This window comes from Lissotriton helveticus, chromosome 3_1, assembly GCF_964261635.1.
Source record: "Lissotriton helveticus chromosome 3_1, aLisHel1.1, whole genome shotgun sequence".
NCBI classification, from domain to species: Eukaryota; Metazoa; Chordata; class Amphibia; order Caudata; family Salamandridae; genus Lissotriton; species Lissotriton helveticus.
Genome location: NC_136061.1, coordinates 361,375,922 through 361,400,870, shown reverse-complemented (window position 1 = coordinate 361,400,870; position 24,949 = coordinate 361,375,922). Strand labels below are relative to the sequence as shown.

The following is a 24,949-nucleotide window of genomic DNA, read 5'->3' as shown; positions in this document are numbered from 1 at the left end:
CGCTGCAGCCCCAAACAGTAACACCTCGGTTTTAGCCACATTACATTGGAGGCAGTTCTCAGTCATCCACCTTGAGACCGCCCTCATGCCATCTGCAAAGGATTTTTTCAGGGCAGGTGTTAAGGTTTTAAAAGGGAATAGAAGTTGGGTGTCGTCGGCGTAGGACACCGGGGTAAACCCAAAGGACCTCACTAAGTCGGCCAGGGGGGCCACATACACATTAAACAATGTGGGGCTTAGGCATGAGCCCTGTGGCACTCCCCTGGTGAGCTCTCTAGAGGTGGATTTATGGGAGCCCATCCTGACTTCTTGAGAGCGGCCGGAGAGAAAACTCTCCATCCAGGACAGAGCTGTACCTCCCAGTCCCACATCCCTCAGACGTTCGAGAAGCACTTCGTGAGACACCGTATCGAAGGCAGCGGATAAATCCAACAGCACCAGAATCATAGACCCCCCGCCGTCCAGTGTCATCCTGATGTTATTGGTCACTGCTAATAGGGCTGATTCAGTGCTGTGGTTGGGCCTGAACCCAGATTGTGAGGGGTCCAGGCCTTCCGTTGCCTCGATGTGGTTAGATACGTGGGTGTTCACGTGCTTCTCTGTCATCTTACCGATGTAAGGTAGGAGGGAGATGGGCCGGAGGTTCGAAAGATCTGTCCAGGGGGAGGCCGTTTTTTTCCTAATTGGGTTTACCACCGCAATCTTCCATTCCCTTGGAACCTGTCCTTTGGCTAGTGAGGTATTCATAACAGCCTGAATGGAGGGTCCAAGGAGGGTGATCAAAGGGCCACCATTTTGGCAGGGAGGTAATCATTGGGAGAGCCTGATTTTATATGGTTGATAAGGAGTGGAAGATCTTGGTCTCTGACTGATGGAATGGTGAGTAGAGAGTTCATATTCTGTGAAGGTGGTTTATTATAGTGGAAAGTAGTGGAGCCTACAACCCTAGACGCCACTATTTTATTGTATATGAGATTGATTTTATTCTCAAAGTACATGGAAATCTCATCACACAATTCTTGTGAGGCATCTTCGGGACTCTCGGTGGCTATGGGTTTCACAAAGCTCTGCAGGATTTTAAACAATTCACGTGAGCAATTACCTGCCTGTGCCAATTGTAAAGAGATATTGTTTTTCCTTGCTTTCTTGATGTTTTTATAATAGCTTGATTGGGCTTCTAGAAAGATTTCCTTTTGCTCTACATTTTTTTGATGACCTCCAGGCTTTTTCTAATCGTCTGCATTTCTGTTTTTCTTTCCTGAGGTCAAGGGTATACCATTTTTCCTGTTTGGAAGGGGGATACTGCTTGTGTAGTTTCAGGGGGGCCAAAGTGTCGATTGCATGTTTAAGTGAGTTATTTAACTTCTCCAGTGCTGTCTCTGCTGAGTCAGCATCTGTAAATGTAGGTTGTTGCCAGTTTTCACGCCAATTTTCCACAGATATTTTGTGCCATTGGCGGCGGAAAATCGGCGGGGGCTGCGTTCTGTGCAATCGCTTGGTCAGTCTTGTGAAGTGGAATTCAACTAGAAAGTGGTCTGTCCAGCAGACTTCTTTGGCGGGAGAGCATCTAATATTGGTACAGTTAGTAAATATGGAATCCAGAGTGTGGCCTCCTGTGTGCGTAGCTCCTCTATTTATTGCCACTAAACCAAGATTAGACACACACATCACCCGCCTCTGCCCAGCATGGCAGCCAGGTATTGAGAACTGCCAGGCAGTGTGTACTGCACGAAACGCAAAGCGAACGTTTCTTTTTCCGAACGTGGCTGGACCTGCAGGCAGAATGTTCCAGTGGTACACAAGGGACGAATTAACTCAGCGTGAGAGGCAACATTTAAAAACATATTAGCAAACAAACCAGAAGCAAATTTGCACTGATTCTCTTAGAGACTATGTCACTCTGTCCTAGTGAATTTTGTAAGTTTCCCGTGTCTGAAGTGCCTGCAGCAACGCTTTGTTAAAGTGCATTGGCAAAGCCAACAGGCCTGGGTTTAATCTGCCAAAGTAACAAAGACCTTCACAAATGTTTACTGAACTTGCACGCAGAAATACCATTTATCAAATGAAAGCTTGCCCTATCAGCTTTGCAAATGTTGGGAAGAAATGGAGAAAATAATTGCTTTTTGTATAGCATATAAACAGGAGATAAATAACTAAACGCGACAGAGTGGTTATTGAATGTAGTTTGGAGATGTAAATAGTCTAACCTACACTTTTTGGAAGTGATACACCAAATAGCCAACAACATAAGGTACGAAGTAATACTCCTTCCTCTGGGGGTAGCCAGAGCTCACACTATGTCAATCTTAAAGCACTGTAAAACCATGTCTTGCAGACTGCTGTGCTGTCAAGCCAGACCGCTGTGCTGTCAAGCCATGCCTAAACAAGCATTGGCAAAGCCAAAGGGTCTGGTGTGGACTGTCACCTTTCAGCTTTGTAAGTACTTGTTTTGTTATGTTTTTAGTAAAATGTATTATTGGAGGACAGGCACATACCAATATATTTTTTAAAAAATGGCTAAATGCAGAAATAAGTGGGCTGACCACTGCCTCATGATACATGTCGTCGCGGGTGGAAGGAAAAGTGAAGAACAACAGCAGATGAATGGATGAAGAGGGCTGGCTGAAAGAAGTCCAAGTAAGTGTGTGTTTAAGTGTGAGAGTTAACGTGTGTCTCACTCTAGACCTAAAAAAAGACTCCAAAATATGCCATAGACGGTATGTCCAAAAGAGTGCCTCATGATCAGCTTATGTGAGCAAAATGTGGCCTAAACACATATTTTCTTCACTTTGTCACCTTAGATCTATCTCAACTGTGGGTCGAACGAAACTACAACATTTTCCACACACAGTCTGAGGCCTGATCTTGAGACCCACCTTAAAGACATGCCAGGTGAGATGTGGGACCGTAAGCCACAGTGCAAGGACATTTAACACCCAGGTGAATGTGGATAGTGCAACAATAAATATCTGAACACCTTTGTAACCCCATGGACCGTACATTGTATGCTGCTATCCAGTAGCCTCAGCAAACCAATGGTCTATGGAGAAGAGAAGCTGCTGGTATTGCATGAATCATCTGCTTTGGTTTTAATAGACAGGCCCAACATCTGTCCTGACTTGAGTGTTTGACATGCTCAGCAACTAGTTCCAATATAGCGCACAGACTGTGCCTTGGAAATTATACAGAGAAACAGGACTGGAAGATCAACATGGGGTGCCTGGTCCATTTAATACACCTGCTTGCTAGAAAGTTACTAACCACAAAGATTTGAATTGTTCTAACACTTTGCTCTTGCGACCTCCGATCTGGGGTTGCAATCAGCTCCTCCTCCAGCGGAATGTCATTATACTCTAAATAAACTTGCTTTGGCGATAGTATGAAGGACACAATACCCCTGCCCCACTAAACACCACACGAGAACCCCCAGGAACACTTACAGACTCATTTTCACTACCCGCAGACCCGTTTCTTTTCTTAGAGGAGGGCTTGTCTTCTTCCTTAACCTAAAGGTTCAAGTAAAGGAATTGGGGGAAGGGGTTAAAGAAAAGATTCACATTAATGGTTCAAAACAAAGCAAAGTGGTGTGAACATGTAGACCCGCTGAGCATGTGACAACCTCGCCCCTGTGAAGCAGGTCTACAGGTTCAGACAGGACCCGAGAGTCACCCCAGGATATCTTTCGCTCCCCGCCGTAACCCTACTGACTCAGGATCACAAGCCTGCCTTGCTGCATTGCGGCCATCTTAAGATGCCTGTTGCGGCCATCTTAAGGTGCCCGTTGCGGCCATCTTAAGGTGCCTGTTTCATACATACCAATACACAGGCAGCAGTGTACAGCGTAATGTTATGATTATTAGATTAAAAGGCGCGGCCTTTGAGGTGGCATATGACACACATACTCTATAACTTTTAAAGCTTGGCGGTGTTCAGTTATCATCACAAGCCATTATTTTACAATGAAATAAATTAGATGCTTTGAAGCACAATTCCAGCTCAGGAAGCAAGGATGCATGTGGGCAAAGCACACTTTTTCTACATCACTTTCTAGTGAGATGACTTAAAAGATCCTCCACCCTGTCATGATTTGAATATGAAAAATGTCATGATACAAAGTGGTATCCCTTTAAAGGGCAAAATCGAAGAGCGAGCAGACACACTGACATTATGAGTTTTTGGTAATGAGAAGGTTAGGGAGGGACACTAGTCTGTAAAACTAGGACCAATTTAGAAGGCTGATGCACCTATGTACCAACTACACCAGCATTTCATGGAAGACCTCATTAGAAATAATGAAACACCAAGTGATGAAGAAAAGCATGCCTTGACATCTCAACAAAGCAGTATTTAGTAAACTATCAGAGGATCCTGGAGCAGAAAAGGGAAGCTCAGAACGCATTCCAAGGTGTGCCAGATTTTAGATATCATTTCATTTACATGCATGCATGAAGACAGAGATATCTAGAATTTAATGTTCACAATTCAGTCACATGGATCTCAGGCTCTTGGCCCATTACTGGTCAAGAAAGGTAATAAATTGACAGTGTGCATGTGGGAGCCATAAGCACTCATTAATAACTGCAACCAAGTGAGGGGATTATAAACAAACACAAAACACTGCTTGCCATTCAGAGCAAAATTCTGGCATTGAGACTAAAATGAGCCGTGCCATGCCATGCACAATACAGTAGCGTAGCACACAGGACACCGGCAGCAAGGAGCATGCTGCCAGGAATGTTGAGGTGCCACAAGACCACGGAAAGGCTAGGATGGCAATGACATTCAAGGCGGTTAGTAGCATTCCTGGCATGAAGTGCCTGTCCCAAACAGGTGCTTCATGCCGAGCTGCAACAAAGCATGGGCACGCCTCCTGCTTCCCACTGGTGCCATACAGTGGATTTCGAGCTAGCTAATTAAACATTATAACCAATGCCATGTCAGATGGTGAATGCATGCACTTCTGTAGGGCCCAAGGCAGGCACAAGGGTGCTTCAAAGCGAGTGAACGCTCCCTAGAGACAAACCTTGGGCCGCCTTGAAGGATAAGGGCATCCCCCCAAGCTACTGGAAATTAGTGTGAGGTTACACACTGGACATTATGCCCAAGTAGGATGGGGTCCAGAGGGTGAACTAACTAACTGTATCCCAGTAGACAAGGGTGTAAGGCAAGAATGAGTCCTTGCTCCAACACTCGTTCTACTTTTTATCAATAGGTGTGTTGAATTCCTAATGGAGTGCGTAAACAATTACCTGGTCCTGGATGGTGTTAACCCCTTCGGCACTTATGACGAGCTGAGCTCGTCATGAGGCACAGGGAGCTGTGCTCATGACGAGCTGAGCTTGCCATAACTGCTGCAGAACGCCCACGCGGTGCTAATTCCTCTCCTGTGCGGACGTTCCACAGGAGTGGGCAATGTCGTGACAAGCTCAGCTCGTCATGAGCACACCTCCACTGTGCAGCATGACTAGCTGGGCTCGTCACGAGCACCGCTGTGCCGCGCGCGGACCCCTCCGCACCGCGGTGGAATTAGCCCCGCGTGGAAGGGGTTAAGATCACGGTATTTTTAAATGCTGACAACAGCCTGCTGGTGTCAAAAACCCATAAAGGTTTGGAACTACTGCTAAAAAGTTTCAACTTGTTTTGTACTACCAACGGTTAGCCAAAGGTGCTGATGAAACAAAATTTATGGCTATTCACCCCCACAAACAATTCTGAGGAACAGTTAGATTAGGGGGAGTTAATCTGGAGAGAGTCTCAGACTTCGACTATTGGGTAGACATTTGTCTAACACCAGCTCATGGAACAGGCAGGTTGTTAAGAGTAGGTTACTTCTTACCCATAGAGCTGCTGCCACAATGAATTGTGCTAAGAATACATCCTTCCATTTAATGTCCCCAATACTGGAAACATGGAGAGCCCAAGCCAAGTAATGTCAATTCGTGTTGCTGAAAATATGTTTTTTGAGAACAGCACTTAGACTCCCCCAAAGTACGCCCAGGGCTTTTTTTTAGAGTGCACCTAAATGTTTGCCCAATCTATGCTATAGCGAGACTAAAACCAATCTTATACTGGCTGAGATTTTGGTCAGTTCCCGACCTAAAATGCTTCAGGAATGGGCTGAGGGACAGCCTTCTAATCCCCAGGTGTGTCAATACCCTGCAGTGGCTAAGCTATATCAATCAATCCCTTTCGGCATTGGGGGACTCTAATCTCTGGCAACATCGAGGGGGCATCTCTGTTTCCTCTGTAAAGAGAATCACAGATGCTTTTTTGGACTGACAAATGGAGGAAGGTACTGGCCGATATTTACCTGTTTATTGTATTACTCTCCTTTGACCCATCCGTAGTGCAATATGCGATTATTCTTGTTTCTACTCGTACCTGATGGTACTGCATTTATGACCTCCCTTCCATCCTTTTGTAAAGCGCTCTGATATCCTTCGGGATCTTGTTCGCGCTATATAAAACTTTATAAACAAATACATTTACTAGATCCTTGTATATAAAATTTAGGTTGGGTACTTTGCCACTTGCATCCGTCATCTGTAAATGGAGATCCCACTCAGAGGGTAGTGCAGCCTGCTTGGCCTGTGGAGCAGCTCAGGAGACAGATGCCCACTTGCTCTTTTTTTGTGCAGCATACATCAGATAAAGATGCTGGATTGTTCCCTTGTGCAGACACCTTGGAATACGGCTTCACAAGCAAGCTTTGCGTATTTGTAGGTCAGACACTGGGTCTTGTGTGGTTTTTTTCAATAGCCAAATTTTTCAAAGCAGTGTGGTCTGCTCTACTAGGATACTCATGCAAATGTTAGAATCTAAACATTGAGTATATAAATCGACTATAACTACGATAGCTACAATTGCAAACATCTGTCAAGAAATCATTTATTTTTAGCTGAATATTAATTTTACTCAGTTTGGCTTTTAAAATTGTGTTTTAAACCACAAAACTGACTTTTTTGAAAAAGATTTTATTCAATCTTAAACATTTTACACTGTGGCTCCCTCTCTTGGGAATTTTAGCTTTTAGCTTGTATTTATTCGTTTAATATACAATGTGTTTTTTATTTTGTGCAGCTTTTATGGTCATCAACCGAAATAAAGTATTTAAATGTAAACGAGTGAACACTGCATTCTATGGAAACAGCAAATGCTTTGGCGGACAAACCGGAAGAGAAGCAGCAAATTCCAACACTTGTCTACAAATCCACAATTTATACACTTCTAACATGGGATATACCCTTACATTTTGTTTTTGTCTAGGCCCACATTAAAACCCAGAAAACCTGCTCCTTTCTGAAGTGTATCCATAAAACTCTTAACAGCACCCTCTTGCATACCAAACATTTTATGGGGAGCTTCTGGCATAGCTAAGCAAGCTAAGACCCAGCGCACACAAGCACCATCTGAACTGTTCTGGCATGAGATTATTGCTACACAGTCATAATCACCATATTCTACATCTTAAGCAATGTAGAGGGCATTATGACTGCTTAGTTCCACTTTGCCAAGCACAGACCGAAAGCTGTACCAACAATCTATACAAAATTGATGCATCCAAGGGTCAGGGTAATTGTGGGAAATTGGTCGGAAATTGTAGGAGGTAAAGAATATTTCAGAGATCATGCTGGTAGAAGGAAACTCTATACACACACAAAGCTGGTATGATTAAGTTCACGACTACTGATTTTAATGTCAGTAGAATATTTCTGTCTCCCATCCATCACATCATCTCAACACTTAACATAAATATGCAGAGTCCTCCAAACTGACGGATCTGGCATTAAGGAGGTACGAAACACAACTTCCCTTTTGTTCCCAGAATGCAAAGCGGGAGGAAAACGCCATGGCTGTGCTCTCATGAGTTGGCGACCCTTACGGTGGGTGGGAGGAGGCGTGAAACAGGCAGGGCCAGCAAGGTTTGGAGATGCTTTAAAGCTAGGAACCGGGTTTCCTTCTAGAGACCGCGACTGGTGCCCCGGGGCAGCCCTGGTCTACAGTCATGCAGCGGAAGGGAAGGATGGGCACTGCAAGGTACAGAGAGAAAAGAGGGTCAAAGCAGGTCACCAAGGGAAAGAAACGCAAGTAAATACAAGTCACTTTCAGATGCAGGATTAGACATTAGTCCTGGATTAGCGGGGCCAACTGCCCTGGCTGACAAACACACACACTCCAAGAACCCTGGATGGAAGTATTCCACAGTCAGGTTGCATCGCAACAGTATTCACTGAGGCTAGTGGCGTAGCGGGGGTGGGGCCATCCGCCCTGGCAGCACGGGTTTTGAGGGCGGTGCCCCCCCCCCGCTCTTACCTGCAGCCGACGCAGGGCAGCAGACGCAGGGACCGTTGCCACCCCCCCTGCGGCCGTCATGGGGCGGCAAACGCCCTGACCTAAAGCTCTGGCAACACCACTGAATGAGGAGGCTTTATCTGGGGGAAATATTTGTGGGGAACCCAGTCACCATTCTAAGTACCTTGCTCTTAGTCAGATCATAGTCTATTTCAAGTAGCAGCTCTACCAAAACTATGCTTGGTTTACAGCAATCCTACTCTATTTTGGAAGATAACTATCTATTTACTATCTCTAATGGGATCTGCATGCTCCTAACTTGTCTGGGTGCTCTCTCAACCCCCACCTTCATTACAAGATATTAGAACATTGGAATGTTGGGAGCTCCATTAAAGACAACGTAATGGCTCAGATCTAATAATGGCTGGTACAAGTCTTCTGCTCAAACATTCTAGTGCTTGTCTTTCTGTTTCTTACCTTCTTAACATAGAACACTTCTACCTCGGACTATACCAGTTCATAAAGGCCCTACCTGGCTTGTTAATGGCCCTCACCTATTTTACGGTCCTTTAACAACTGGTATAGCGCTCAACAGCAGACTATAAGGCTATACTAGAACACTGGAATGTTAAGCGCTCCATTGAAGGCAATGGAGTTGATCAAGGCCAATAGTGACTGGCATAAGCCTTCTGGTCCAGAATTCCAAAACTTGTCTTTCTGTTGCTCCCTTTTTAATTGAAAAGTTTGTACCCTCAGAGTTTGGAATGTTCGAATTGCCTTATGGCCCTTCTACCTTAGGGTTTTCTGGTTGTTAAAGTGTCTCTCCCTTGTTATAGTCACTCACCTGTGGCTCAGGCCTTTAACTCAGGTGAAAATCCTTTAACAATCGCTATGGCCAGAGGCAGCAGGCTATAAGGCTACAATTTAAACCTAGGGTAAAAAGGCGCCTGACCTTGAAGAAGGAAAGAATTTAACTGTGGACTATGGAGTTAGAGAGGCACTGGAGTTGAGGAAAGTGCTTCAGAGTTGATTTCCTTGGACTTCAATACTAGAGCCAACTATGAAGCAGTCTTAGCTCATGTACCTCCTGAATAAATGGGATCTTGTGCTGACTTCATTTACCACCAACATGAAGGCCTGTGGACTAATTTGCTGGTCCAGCATAAATTTAAAATTAAAATCACAATTTAAGAGATTGTTACACATTTTAAAGTTAATGTAACTTTTTGTTTATGCCTTTTTGTGTATCATCTGCATCTTGTGGGCTTAGAAAAAACGTTATTCTGATAAAAAAATATCCGTTACAGACAGGACAGTAACTAAATAAAATGAGGAACGTTGAGCACCGCCAACACTTTAACCAATGCTTTGCTCAAGTCTGTCTTCTCTGTTCATCAAATGACATCTAGAGGGTGACCCTCACAGACACTGGACCCAAACTCATAGATGCAGCAGGAATGCCGTGGGTCAAGGAGCCAGAACCACGTACAGTGCACGTGAGAGGGTCCAAAAACAGACGCATGCACTCACGCTCTCTCTCAACAATGCTGGAGTTCTGCTGAGCCCACAGTACACAGAATCACATACCCAAACATTTCACATTTTTAAAACCAATCTCAGTCCAGTTTAAAAATAACGTTCTAATCAGGGCGGCAAAAAACACATGTATTTCAAATGTCGTCAGTCAAGGCGTCAATCATTTTGCAGGATGACTTTTTGTTTACAGTATGTATTACTGACCACACCATGATTAATGCGCAATTCACTAGCCACTTTGCCCAAAAAGCGGGTGTCCTAACTACAGGGAAGTTGTGGGGGCTGAACAGATGTGGGGGATGGGGCGTGAGGGCGGGGTGGTAATGGAGCGCCACAGCTGAGTGCGTGAGACCGAGTTTACACAATGAAAGGTGCGGGAATGGGAGCAACGTGTCACAAAGAGGATTACAAGAACGCAACGAATGGCACATTTTACACTGGCTGCAAAGTCCAGTGTTAACTTTGACTTGCCCAGCTGTGTCCGCCTCAGGCCAGCGCTCAACTAGGCAAGGCCTGAGGACCATTATATCAAGTGGTGACTTGTTCTTTCGGTCTTCCAATGGCCCAGCATTTGAGCGGTCAGTGATGTCCAAAGAATGGACTCCACACGAATCTCAGAGTCACTTCTCTGTGGCCGTGTAGGTCAAAGAGTGGTCTACGGTTCCAACACCCGGTGTGCAGCCGCACAAGCAGTACTTGGTTGGTGTTCACGCCTGCACCAGCCTTCTAAATGACCACCTGAGCTGAGATCACTCCTTTCCGACAGGGACACATTAACAGTACTGAAGCCCTACTGAGAAGTCCCCATTAAATGAAGGCGCTGCATCTTACTGACACCCCACGGAGCAGCCGAGGCCCATTTCAAATAATACCAGCTTGTTCATGCATATTCATTATTTACTACTTGAGCAACTCAAGGACTAACTGTACAGACTTTCTGCTCAGGTGTCCAGCCTTATGTGGTGCAGTAGAACCCCAGCAAGTAAATGGAGTGAAAAAGAGATAGTGGTGTAGCGTCATGAGTCTACAAAAAGAAATACTCTGGCAGTAACAGCTCCCCTTCCCCACTGCTGGCATCCAAGTAACAGCTCCCCTTCGCCACTGCTGGCATCCATCATGGATGAATATGTCAAGGGCATGACTGCGTTGAGAGGCAGAGCTACCAGAGGGTCACAATCCACTCCCCTCCCTCAACAAAGGTAATAACAAGCATAATACTACCGGTTCAACACTTATACAGATTACACAGAAGTCTTCTTTCATATGCATGGTAGCTGCGCCCCGCCATAGCTACTGCTAACTAGGTTCCATCATGTATGTGCATGTTAGGGGCATGACTGCGATGAAAGGCAGCACTAATAGATACTTACTATTTGCTATCCACTGCAAAAAGCATACCTCCTGCCACTACCATGACCACCACTCAACCCCAAAATGTATTGCTCATGATGTGGGCGACGCCACTAGAAATTACATTAGTAGAACCACTAATGACATTACGTATCACCTTAACAAGAATACATTTTATTACTTAATGATGTGTTAAATCGAGTTGTTTATTGGTATACATATTGTGCTTTAATTATAAGCTTATTTAGGAGCAGACTACAGTTTTTATGGCGAGGGGGTGAGGTATGGTTTTCCTGCACATCATTGCTGGCAAACTTCAGGGGGTTTAGGTTTTGAAGTGGAACTATAGTATGACTTGAACAGTGTTTTAGTGGGTACATTTCCGAGTTTGACATGTGAATGTTACAGTGTTTGCACCACCTGAAGCATAAATATGGAACATTAGCAGTTTGATGTAAGGCCACCACCTAGGTGGGCAGCCCGACTGCCAGGCAAGAGAGACCCTGCACCCATTAACCCATCCACCCATGCTCCAACGCCAACAGCGCACAGCCTTTGGCCATGCACAATGGGTTGGACAGCCCCTACACGCAACTACACTTTCATTCCAAAAGACCTGCACACCAGCAGAGGCCTGATGACTTAATCCTTTTTTTTAAATCACATATTTCTTATTCTAGGTCAAAAGTTATTTTCTTTATATACAAGCTTGAACTGTATGCAAGGGTTTTTATTGTACCCCACTGACAAAACGTATGCCTTTTGTCTTCTACCCTCACTAATTCTGGACTTCGATCTTGCTTACAGTGATCTTTGTAAAACTTGTGGATTCTCTAAAACTTGCAAGATCTGGAAATTGACCCCCATTTCTGAATATAAAATGCTATCATTTTTTTTGGTGTGCGCAAGAATGCTATCCACTAAACATGTTTATCTAATTTTGTGATCATTTTTTCCATGCCTGCGTACCTGTCAAATTTCCTTTGTGGCCTAGAGCTGGTCATCAGATCTCCTTTTTTGCGTGCATTTTTCAATCATGTAATAAAACTTGTGAATTTGGGCAAATATATTTTAAGATGGCAGAAAACAAAATTCAAGCCCTTCATCAGCAAATCATATTTCGTGGAAAACTCAAATGTGGCTGACATAACTCTCGAGTTTACTGCCTGCATATTTTACAACCAAGATATACTATAGAATTAACAATTTCAAACCTACCGGACACCTTTTTAATGGTAATATCTAAAAAAATGTGGTAGTTCGGTTTTACACCAGATCAAATACATTTCAGTTTTGAATCTGCATATCTGAGTGATCTAATTTGCTTGTGACCTATGGATCTAAGATGTCAAGAACATATCTTTTCTTTCAAGAAAAAATACAAAACTGAGCTGTGGAAAATCTGCTTTTTTAACTGTGTCCTGTCCCTTTTCTCTTCCAGACACTACTGGTATTTTGATTGTACCATGAGAAACCACTAACAGGTTTCTCAACGCATGATTTCTCTTTTGTCTGTATTAGTTGAATGTATTCCGTTTCTTAGCTTTAGGTGGACAACTTGCCTGTTCTTTGCAGGAGACAACTGCAGACAGTCAGATTCCCTTTATCAGACCTCAATAGGGTCTACAGCCCTAGGGAGGGGGCTGACAGCTATCTAACTATCAATCCAAAAAGGTGATAAGAGTGGGGAATGGGCGGGGCTAGCCCCCTCTTGCAGTGAAACATTAAGGAACTAACAAGATTGGCATGCAAGAATGAGAAGTTATATGGTTACAGCCAGTTCCACGCTGATGTCTAAGATCAGAAGTCACAAACGCGTTTCGGTGAGACCAACCTTGATATTGAGTCGGAGGGAAACAAGGTAAATGGGCTAAACAAGGGCAGCCCAATTCTTTAACATTACTAGTGTAACCTTTAAAAGCTGTGAAGTGATAACTCACTTAAGAGAGTCAGATTACAGTACTCGTAGGTGGAAAGGAATTGAAATAAGATATTTCCCTAATTTCTACGAGGTGCGTATTTGATGCTGCCGCAGATCGACGCATCAGATCTGACACAGGCATACTTCTGCTGCCTGTGGATTGCAGGTCTGGGACACAGGCACCTGGCTTCAGCAAGCAGTGGGGGTTTTGTGTGGCCTATTAGCCACCGAACCCAGGCTTGGGAAGGTCCCTACAGATAAAGCGCAGCGGAAAGTCCGAGAAGGGAAGACACACAGACCTGCGTAGAGAGACCCATGAACATGCGTGGTAGAGGACTTGGAAGCAGACAGACTGCTAAACTGTCGGTGGGAATGTCACCCACCGACAAAGCATGGTCTATTTTTCTCTACAAAAGGGTAGTATTAGCAAAACCCCAGTTAGCTCATTCAGGCAATAAAGGAGCTTTGAAGGACTCTTTATATGAAGCACACCAGTTGTAACTGGTCTGGCAGTGGATTTGATGAAGAATCTTTGTTGAAAGAGGAAAGTGAATTACAAAGATAACTTACACTCACTGAGAACAGGTATCCAGCAAGGGGACTCTCCAGAGGAAGGCATGGACTTTGGAGTCAACACCAAGGACTAGGTTGGTTGCTGAGAAGAAGGTGGGGGAGAAGAGGTATGGCCTGCTGTCGGAGGCAGACTAGACCAGCGAAACTGTCTGCTGTGGAGGGGCAAGCCAGACACCGGCACAGGAGCTCGGTGAAGTTTGGAAGCTGTGAACTGTGCCCGCACGTATGGCTAGCTCTCATCCAGCCCCTCCGGCCTGCCTTAGAGCTAGGGGCAGTCTGCAGCTGGGAGTCTTGCTGTGTGACTGGAGAGTGAAGACGCCTCCAGTGGCCACGTGTGTGTACTGCGCTGGAACTTTTATTGGCTGTCCATGCTGAATGGAGAAGCCACGTGGAATGGAACGATCACTTTCTAAAACACTATACCTTTGGAGTGACCAATTCAATGTTGTCATTTTGGTCTTATATTAATCATAAAATACTTTTTGATTTAACTAAAAAGGTCAGAGAGCTTTGCTGAGTGGTTTCTAGTTGCAAGGGTTGTGCTGGTACTGTCACACTTTTACACACATTCTCTGAAGTTGCCTTCCATCTCGGTCCTGCACTACTAAGAGGAAGACACCACTGCATTAGAGAAAATGTGCCTCGCTTTTAAACCCGGCTTCTGACAGATCTAAAACGTCTGTCCTTTTACAAAAAAAGCAAAACCTAGCTAATTAGAACTCATTGGTTGTCTCGTTGATCTCCACCTATAGAGGAAGGACTGACTCATGCTTCTAATGTTTTTTCTCTTTTCCTTTTTTCTGTCAATGAGCTACTCTTCTCGCCGCATTCTTTATCACACAGCCTTCCTTCCTCGCATGCGGACTCGATCGCTTCAGCTCTAATTTAAACGATCTGGGTAAAACACTGCTCAAGCGCTACTCAACCTCTGGAGATAAGTAGCACAATATAAAATACTCTAAATAAAAAAAGATAAATACATTTACAAAAACATGAAAGTTAAACATGAATGTAAATCGAAGGTGCTGAAATAGGCACTGAAGATAGTGAGACTTGGAGCACGGCACAGGCGGAGAACCCGCCACGCGTAGATGGATAGGTGCGGCAGAATGGATGTTGTCACTATATAGCCTGAACCACAGCTCACTGGGGTAGAGGGGTTTTACTTGCAAGGGCTGTCGGCACCCAGAGGCCAGTGGACCAGGTTGAAGGTGATGTCCAGTAAACATTGCTTGTAGGTGGCTGAGGGCAGTTCTCTGGGACTAGGGGTGCTGAGTGTAGGGCCAGGCCGAAGTCTAAACCCAGCTCGCAGAGGGTTCATGATCACTGCTGGAGCAGTCTCGGCCCTGGACAGCCTTTTACGGCCTGCGCTCTATGTGAGGCCAGTCTCCAGCCATGGAGCCTGCGCGGCACATCCAAAGGCAGAGCAGAGTGGATTCTGGGATGTCTGGCTGTTCAGCATCTTGAATGATGTCATCAATGATATGACTTGTGATGCTACCTGTGATGACACGGAGGATGTGAACTGTAACCTCACATGCAGGGCCGCTTTTAAAAGAAATGCTATTTTGTATTCTGCGTAAAATACCTCAAGTACACTTTAACAATGCTAAATGTAATGTGTTTATTAATAATCTATGTCACTTTTCAGCTGGGCTAGAAGGCTTTTAAAAAGACAGTACCAACATTTCTCAGAATGGATTAGGTACTATGAGAAAGTGAGTACCCACCCTTCATTATTGCTTCTGACACACTGAAGGCATAGACACCAACCATTCAAAGCTCCGATAGAGGCAAGTTATTAATAATATTTATCAAACTATGGGACAGACCCTAATTTTGCATTTCATTGTGCTGGATAAAATGATGTCTCACCGGAAAAAGCTGCATATCTTATAGAAAAATGTAATCAAAATGAAGGGTGTGCCCTGCGGTTGAGAGTACATTGATGAGTATGCACAAGGAGCCAGAGCTCAGGGGGGTCATGGCCAGGGCCTATGACACTTTCAAGACACCAGTAGACCCTGCAAGCCTCAAGATCTCTCTCTCTCTCTCTCTCTCCCCAGTGCCTCAATCCGCAGGAGCTGCTTTTTTGTCATTCTCTGATAAAGAGTACACACCGATTTCTCTGCAAATTGGATTTCATGGCTGTGGTGAGGTTGTTACGCAGCATGAACATAGCATGTGGCTGCTGCGCTCGGCATGAAACAGCTCAGGCACGGAAAACGGCCCGGCAGGGAGTGCGCGAGCCACTGCTTGCGCAACGCGGGCTGCGGGCTCGCGGTCAAAGTCAGGCAATGCTTTCCATGGTAAGAGAACATGTACGTTTAGATGTCATCACCACAGCGGTTCCCTCCCTCTACAATACCTGCACCGCAGAGAACTCTTGGAAGAGGCTTCCCGCGCGACTCACGCTCTCAGTCACTCAATGAGAAGGTTGAGCACGCCACCAGATCCTGATGCTAGGCGCTACCCAGCCGCATCACAGGAGAGACTTCTTGTAATCTCCACTGACCAACTCACTGGGTCTGCTAGAACTCCTTTAAGGAATGCTCTTATTTTTATGGGAATTAAAGTCGGAGTAGATATTGTTTCTCAATGGGAACGGGCTGGGTTTCGTACTTTGTCAGACTTCTTAAGAGAAGGGGCCTGGCTGTCACCTGGACAGATGCAGCGATTAATCTCAGGAAACTTTATGTTATTAAATTCTTATGTTTCAACTTTTAAAACCCTGGGACAAGTCGAGCCAAGAATGATTGACTCTCCCTCTCAGTTGAGGGACGATTTATGTTTGATTCCTCAGAGTAAGAAGCCAGGAGAATGGAAACGTTGTTTAGCTCAACATATTGAAACAGATATTAGTATAAGAGTCATTAAAAAATGGTACGATCAAGAAAATCATGCCCTTACTTTGAATACCTGGAAATGTATCAATAAGATGAATTTTAGTGTTCTTCGAGGTTCTAATTGGAGGAGAATGATTTTCTTTAGCAAATGGCTCCTCTATCGAACTCCTGCCGTCATCTCCAAAATGTTTGTAAATGTTAGTGCCACATGTTTTAGATGTTTGCAATATAGTCCTGCTAATTGGTCTCACACTATAGCTCACTGTGTTAAAATTGTACCCTTCTGGAATGACATTTTTGAATATTTACAAAAGTATTGTGGGATTCAGATTGTCTTTAACGTTAAATTAATACTTTATGGATATGATTCGGATCTTGGATTGCTAGAACAGATGGTAAAATTATTATTTATTATGATGGCAGTAGGGAGATCTCTGGTGCTCCAGAATTGGAAATTAACACAAGCTCCTTCGTTTAATACCTGGCTTCAGAAAATGAGGAACGTTCGAATCAGTGAATTTCGTTATGCACAGCGAATTGGGGGGATAAGGAAATTTGATAAAATTTGGAAATCGTATTTTGAGTAATATTGGAAGATGCTTTCTGTAAACTATCATTTTGTACCCTTTGGTTGTTAATATTCATATTTGTATTACCTTGTTTTTTGTTTTTTTCTGATATGATACAAGAACTTCAATAATAAAAAGTTTTAAAAGAAAAAAAAAGTACACTTTAACAATGCTAAATGTAATGTGTTTATTAATAATCTATGTCACTTTTCAGCTGGGCTAGAAGGCTTTTAAAAAGACAGTACCAACATTTCTCAGAATGGATTAGGTACTATGAGAAAGTGAGTACCCACCCTTCATTATTGCTTCTGACACACTGAAGGCATAGACACCAACCTTTCAAAGCTCCGATAGAGGCAAGTTATTAATAATATTTATCAAACTATGGGACAGACCCTAATTTTGCATTTCATTGTGCTGGATAAAATGATGTCTCACCGGAAAAAGCTGCATATCTTATAGAAAAATGTAATCAAAATGAAGGGTGTGCCCTGCGGTTGAGAGTACATTGATGAGTATGCACAAGGAGCCGGAGCTCAGGGGGGTCATGGCCAGGGCCTATGACACTTTCAAGACACCAGTAGACCCTGCAAGCCTCAAGATCTCTCTCTCTCTCTCTCTCTCTCCCCAGTGCCTCAATCCGCAGGAGCTGCTTTTTTGTCATTCTCTGATAAAGAGTACACACCGATTTCTCTGCAAATTGGATTTCATGGCTGTGGTGAGGTTGTTACGCATCATGAACATAGCATGTGGCTGCTGCGCTCGGCATGAAACAGCTCAGGCACGGAAAACGGCCCGGCAGGGAGTGCGCGAGCCACTGCTTCCGCCACGCGGGCTGCGGGCTCGCGGTCAAAGTCAGGCAATGCTTTCCAAGGTAAGAGAACATGTACGTTTAGATGTCATCACCACAGCGGTTCCCTCCCTCTACAATACCTGCACCAACTCACTGGGTCTGCAACAGAGATATGGTCTCCCCAGCCTCACTGACAGGTTCTGATGTGGAACGATGATGACCCTTTGACAAGGCTTGTTCAGCGATCTAGACCTAGCTCATGAGAAGTGGAGTGGAGGCGGAGATACAGGATGCCACGTTCATTATAATAACAAGAAACCTGGAATGTTCAATAACAGCTATTATTTTGACAAATAAGAGACACTTTAATGCATACCTTCAGACTTATCAAACAAAAAAACTAGAACAAACAGCTGAAGTCTCATGAAGCTACCATTGACTGTTTAAAAGTGTCGGGATCTTAAATAAGTCTGGGTAAATTCAATCCAGTTTGGGAGTTTCTTATGGGAAACAGTGTCTCTCTTACAATGTTACAGCATCATGGATAACCCACACAGCTGAAATAAGTTATCTTGGGAGCAAGTGGGGGTGCCCATGGTGTGTCTTCAAAAGAGCACTCAGTTGTTAACATAATAAGAATGAGTGATACAGAGGATAAAATCCATAGAATTCTATATATCTCTGTTTGTAGTGGTTACATTCAACTTTCAGTACTTTAATTAGGAATATCTCAAGATGAGTCAACTGAGCTAGAAAATTCCATCTAAATTGGATTTTGGGGGTCTTGGTGTAGCCAATCGGCCAGGTCTGGAGATCACAAAACACTTTGGGTTCCCTTTCTGGAGTCACCCTTGCTGACGTTAGGGGTCAGAACGGGATCTGATTCTGAGATCACATTGCTAGATGGACCTACTTAGGATTGGAGCATACACAAGACTGTCACTGTCCAATCACAGGCTCTCTATCCTCTAACACTGAGGTGGACCGGGTACAGAACAACAGCCTGGCAGTGTCAAAGGGATGTGGGGTCACATTTTCCAGCGCCCAGGTAACAGTGCTTTCCTGACAACCACCACTCTTGCTCTTGTGGGCAGGCTCTTTTGCTGCTGTCCTACCGCTCCGACGAGGGGCTGGAGGGCTTCTGGGTTTCTCTGAGGTGGAGATGCTAGGGTTTCTCAATTCACTGGCCACTCCACACAGGTAGGCATCAATGAGTGCAGGCCATGTACCACCAAGCTTAGTTCCAGTGTAGAAAAGACAAGTGGCCTGCACCTGTAAGACTTCAGGGAGTTAATGGGCAGAGCTCATGATGGCCTGTTTACATTGATAATTTTCAATGAGTAATAGGAAAAGTAGGTGGTCGTCCACTGCCAACAAGGCCAAATTCCTTGCTCAAAGTAAGGTGTTGCAGCCAATTTGGATTAAATTGGATTTGTCAGTCATTGTTTAACACGCTCTGCTTCGAGGACCAGGCAAGCATGCTTATTTCGCTAAAGATCATATCCTACGAAGATGATATTCCTGCACCATCAATAGTGAAGAATAGTGCAGGAGCAGCACTCATACCAAGAGTGACCATCTCTGATGTATGCCGCCTAAAAGGCACCTCCACAGCTGCCCACAACATGGGTCAAATTCCACCAATCCTCAAAATGCCAAACTTTGTCCCTGATGATCTCGCCAACTACTGCCCGATTACGCACAGGAAATTCACAGAAAAAGTCATGCCAACCAGTTATATAAAAAGATCCACACCCTAACAGACCCATCTGAACAGCTTCAGATCACAAAGAGGCAAAGAGGCCAAGCGGTGAGGACGCTCTCCAAACTGCAGGTGACAGAGGCTCAGGCCTTCTCATCATACCCAACTGCTCTCTCGCTTTCAACATCATTAACCGCCAAATGCTGGTCAGTATCATTGCGCAGCAAATGGGTTTCTTTCTACACTAGCTCCGATAGACCAGATGAGCGCGTTCACTTCTGAGTCCATCTCTGTGACACTAAGCTTCCTCAAAGGCACAATACTCTTACCAGTAATTTCTACATCTGGGAGTCCTCCTGGTAGAGCTGCATGTCAGCATCCACCAAAGTACACTTTACATCCAACTACAGGTAACAGGATGTCCTCTTATAGGATGGCGTGAGTCCATCGCTCACCGCTGAGATATGCCATGACCGACTGGTCACAAGTTCAAATTCCAGCAAGCTGACTCCACTTCCTAGCCATCCCAGATTGCACAACTGAGTACCATTACAAGGAGTATTAGCAATACCTGTTATTTATAGCGCTTAGAAGGGCTGTATAAAGTGCAGTAAGTGGAGCCATATAAAACCTAGTTAACAGAGAGACAATACATTTTCCTACCGTGATTCCTTTAAACCAGAATTGCTCGCCGCATTTGTGTTCGCCTGACAGCTGAGAAAGCTGACATCACCCACATCTGAATCAGACTTGTTGCAGTGTGCCCAGCCTAAGCTGCCCTTTCTGTGCCAGGCTCCAGGATAGCAATAACCTCACCGCCTATGTGCAGGAACTGACTCACGCATAGAGTGATCTGGGACACACTGTCATAGAGCACCTCCCCTGCTGAAGGCAACAGCGCACCCACATTCAGCCTACAACCCACTGAACACCAAGAGGGCACAGGGAGAGTGATGGGATTCAATAAGGTGGTTTTAGGGTCGAATAGACCATGCTGTGAGGGACCGAACATACTTGAATGACCTGCCAGGTACACTTATAAAGAATGTTGACAGTGACTGTGGAGTGTGATGAAGGGCCCTGGGGAATCCGATATTGCAAACATATTTACTGGCCTTCGGCTGAATGGGGCATCCTGAAAGGTGGCCCTCCGCACCCCCATCCCCCTCTCGAGCTACAGGCGCTGGATGGGTTGACGTCCTGTCCCTGAATTTTGATAACTCTAAGAAATAAGGCAAATGTAAGCGTCACTTTAGTTCATTGTGGCTAATCTGAGAGTAAAAAGGGGTCTCGGATCGGCAGCAGATTTGGTCTGAACTTAGTAACGAAGTACCAACGGGTTCATTGGATGCCACTTACTGACAAGAGCATCATAAGCAGATCCCACGCTACAAAAACTACCAACCCATCTCCCTAATCCTCTTCGCGGTCAAAGTCACTGAAAAGACAGTCAACGTCCAACTAACAAAATTAATCTAAGAAAACTCCAATTCTTGACCCCTCCCAATCCGGATTCTGCAGCAATCACAGCACTGAGACCGCTCTACTCGCCGCCACAGACCATATATGATTCCTCTTCGACCAAGGACACACCGCAGCCCTGATCCTACTCTACCTCTCTGCAGCCTTTAACACCGTCTCCCAGCGCACATTCACCGCCAGACTCCACGACGCCGGCATACAGGAAACCGCCCTCGACTTGCTTCACTCCTTCCTCACCGGCAAGACCCAAAGAATGAGACTGCCACCCTTCCTCTCAAAGCCCACAGAAATAAACTGCAGAGTACCCCAAGGATTGTCACTCAGCCCCACACTCTACAACAACATGGCCCTCCTCTCCACCATCGTCAGACAACACGGACTCAGCATAGTATCCTACGCCGACAACACCCAGCTCATCCTCTCCCTCAACAAGGTCCACATCACCACCAGACTCAACTTCCATGAAGGAAAAAAGGACAGTGCAACCTGGATGAGCAGCAGCCGCTTGAAGCTCAACTCGGAGAAGACAGAAGTCCTCATCCTCGGAACCTTCCCCTTTGCAAGAGACAACACCTAGTTGCCCACCGCTCTCTACAGCCCTCCCTCCCACACGGACCATGCCAAAATTTCTGCATTGTGCTCAACTCCTCCATGTCCATGACCCAACAGGTCAACGTCGTCGCCTCCACCTGCTTCAACACCCTCCGCATCCTCCGAAAGACCTTCATATGGATCCCCCCCCCCCCGAATCAAGGAAGTAAAGTCCACATTTGTAAAGCGCACAATCACCCGTAAGGGTCTCTAGGCGCTGGGGGCCGTCGGGAAGATTAAGCGAGCTATTGCCCAGAGTCACATGGTGCTGGGCTAACCTGCCGCCGGAGCCGGGGATCGAACCGTGGTCCCCAGATTCCAGCGTCAGTCGCCCTGGCCGCGGCGCCACACCTCTCCCACAAGAAGAACGTCACCCATGCACTCATAACCAGCAGATTGGACTACGGAAAAGCCCTCTACCCTGGGATCAACAAGTCTCTGCTCCGTAAACTCCAGACCATGCAGAACACAGCAGCCAGACTCGTCCTCGGCATCCCTCGACACAAGCACATCACCCAACACCTGCATAACCTTCACTGGCTCCCCCCTCCCCCGTTGAGAAGAGAGTAACTTTCAAGATACTCACCCACACCTACAAATGCCTCCACAACACCGGACCCCAATAACTCAACGACAGAATCTCCTTCCACGTACCCAGGAGGAAACTTTGATCTGCCGACCTCGCCCTTGCTGAACCCCCATGCAGCACCACGCCCGCTGGGGTCCCTCAGAAGGACGCATCGTCTGGGCAGACTAAAGCTCCTCTCGGGACGCCTTCCACAGAAGCCTCTGGCGCCCCTGTCCTCCGGGCAGGAACCCCGGCGCCCTCGGTCCCAGGCAGTCGGGGTCCCTGGCTCTCGGTCAGTGCAGTGAGCAGTGAGAACCCTCACTGGGGCTGCCGGCTCCGCGGGCGCTCTTGAGCTCTCCTCCCACCGTACTGTCCTCGCTTTCTGCACTGCCAGCATCTCGGACTGGACACAGTGTTGCTTCTGCTACTCTCAGGCCTCTCACGGACACACGGTCCGGTTGTAGGCGCCTCCACGCTGCCCGCGTCCCTTCACCTACCCGCGGAGGCGTCTCCTGGAGTGCACGGGTGTCTCAGCAGCACGTTAAACTTCCATTCCTGAAACACTGACCTCTGTGCAGGGAAAACGAGCTTTCTTAGAGTAACTACGCGTGTGTGGCCTTTGCTGAGACGCCGACAGCAGTTCATGCCTTTTGCTGAAGACTGCGGGCTGCATTACTGGAATAATTGTTATATTACGGGGAACACGACGCCTGCCAATAACTCACTGTCCTAGAGGAAAATTATGTTTTCTCGTTGGGGTCTGTGCTCACCTTATCTGCACATCAGTCCGCACACCCAGCTCCCTACGATAGTAGTGGCTTCATTTGTTGCACACAGCACTCAGTTACTGATTGTGCCTCTCCTGCATACAGCACTCCCTGGTATATTCAGCTTTACGTTCACATTCACTGATCCTGCTTAACGCTGTCCTCTCTTTATGTGTGAGCTCTAGGAATGGCATGCTATGCTCTATCACAGGATACTGAGCTCCATCACAGGATACTGAGCTCTATCACAGGATACTGAGCTCCATCACAGGATACTGAGCTCTATCACGGGATACTGAGCTCCATCACAGTATACCGTGCTCGTCACAGGATACCGAGCTCCATCACAGGATACTGAGCTCTATCACGGGATACTGAGCTCTATCACAGGATACCGAGCTCTACCACAGGATACTGAGCTCTATCACAGGATACTGAGCTCCATCGCAGTATACTGTGCTCTATCACAGGATACTGAGCTCTATCACAGGATACTGAGCTCTATCACAGGATACTGAGCTCCATCGCAGTATACTGTGCTCTATCACAGGATACTGAGCTCTATCACAGGATACTGAGCTCTATCACATGATACTGAGCTCTATCACAGGATACTGTGCTCTATCACAGGATACCGAGCTCTACCACAGGATACCGAGCTCTACCACAGGATACTGAGCTCTATCACAGGATACTGAGCTCCATCACAGGATACTGAGCTCCATCATAGGATACTGAGCTCCATCATAGGATACTGAGCTCCATCATAGGATACTGAGCTCCATCACAGGCAGGATACTGAGCTCTATCACAGGATACTGAGCTCCATCACAGGATACCGAGCTCTACCACAGGATACTGAGCTCCATCACAGGATACTGAACTCCATCACAGTATACTGTGCACTATAACAGGATACTGAGCTCTAACACAGGATACTGAGCTCCATAACAGTATACTGAGCTCTGCCTGTATACTGAGCTTCATCACAGTATACTGAGCTCTGCCTGTATACTGAGCACTATCACAGGATACTGAGCTCCATCACAGGATACTGAGCTCTATCACAGGATACTGAGCTCTGCCTGTATACTGAGCTCCATCACAGTATACTGAGCTCTGCCTGTAAACGGAGCTCTGCTTGTATACTGAGCTCCCACACACGATACTGAGCTCTGCCTGTATACTGAGCTCCATCACACGATACTGTGCTCTATCACAGGATACTGAGCTCCATCACAGAATACTGAGCTCCATCACAGGATACTGAGCTCTATCACAGGATACTGAGCACTATCACAGGATAATGAGATAATGAGCTCCATCACAGTATACTATGCTCTATCACAGGATACCGAGCTCTACCACAGGATACTGAGCTCTATCACAGGATACTGAGCTCCATCACAGGATTGAGCTCTATCACAGGATAATGAGCTCCATCACAGGATACCGAGCTCTACCACAGGATACCGAGCTCTACCACAGGATACTGAGCTCTATCACAGGATACTGAGCTCTATCACAGGATACGGAGCTCCATAACAGTATACTGAGTATACTGAGCACTATCACAGGATACTGAGCTCCATCACAGGATACTGAGCTCCTTCACAGGATACTGATCTCTATCACAGGATACTGAGCTCCATCACAGTATACTGTGCTCTATCACAGTATACTGTGCTCTACCACAGTATACTGTGCTCTATCACAGTATACTGTGCTCTATCACAGGATACCGAGCTCTACCACAGGATATTGAGCTCTATCACAGGATACTGAGCTCCAGCACAGGATACTGAGCTCCATCATAGGATACTGAGCTCCATCATAGGATACTGAGCTCCATCACAGGCAGGATACTGAGCTCTATCACAGGATACTGAGCTCCATCACAGTATACTGTGCTCTATCACAGGATACTGAGCTCTATCACAGGATACTGAGCTCTATCAC

At 45.8% G+C, this 24,949-nt stretch overlaps 1 protein-coding gene across 16 annotated transcripts in view; it reads right to left on the bottom strand.

The window, feature by feature from the left end:
• Positions 1-24,949, bottom strand: part of MYO18A (myosin XVIIIA) — an 864,705-nt gene that overhangs the window by 514,584 nt on the left and 325,172 nt on the right. For 6 of the 16 annotated variants that reach the window (XM_078680060.1, XM_078680064.1, XM_078680065.1 and 3 more), the window contains exons 2-3: positions 7,815-8,030; positions 3,441-3,508 (exon numbers count right to left, since the gene is read on the bottom strand). The exons of the other annotated variants lie outside the window; for them this stretch is intronic. In XM_078680060.1, coding sequence (XP_078536186.1) covers positions 3,441-3,508; positions 7,815-7,851 — 105 coding nt within the window. In that variant the 5' untranslated portion in view covers positions 7,852-8,030. The remainder of the gene's footprint in view (positions 1-3,440; positions 3,509-7,814; positions 8,031-24,949) is intronic. 16 annotated transcript variants of the gene reach the window in all.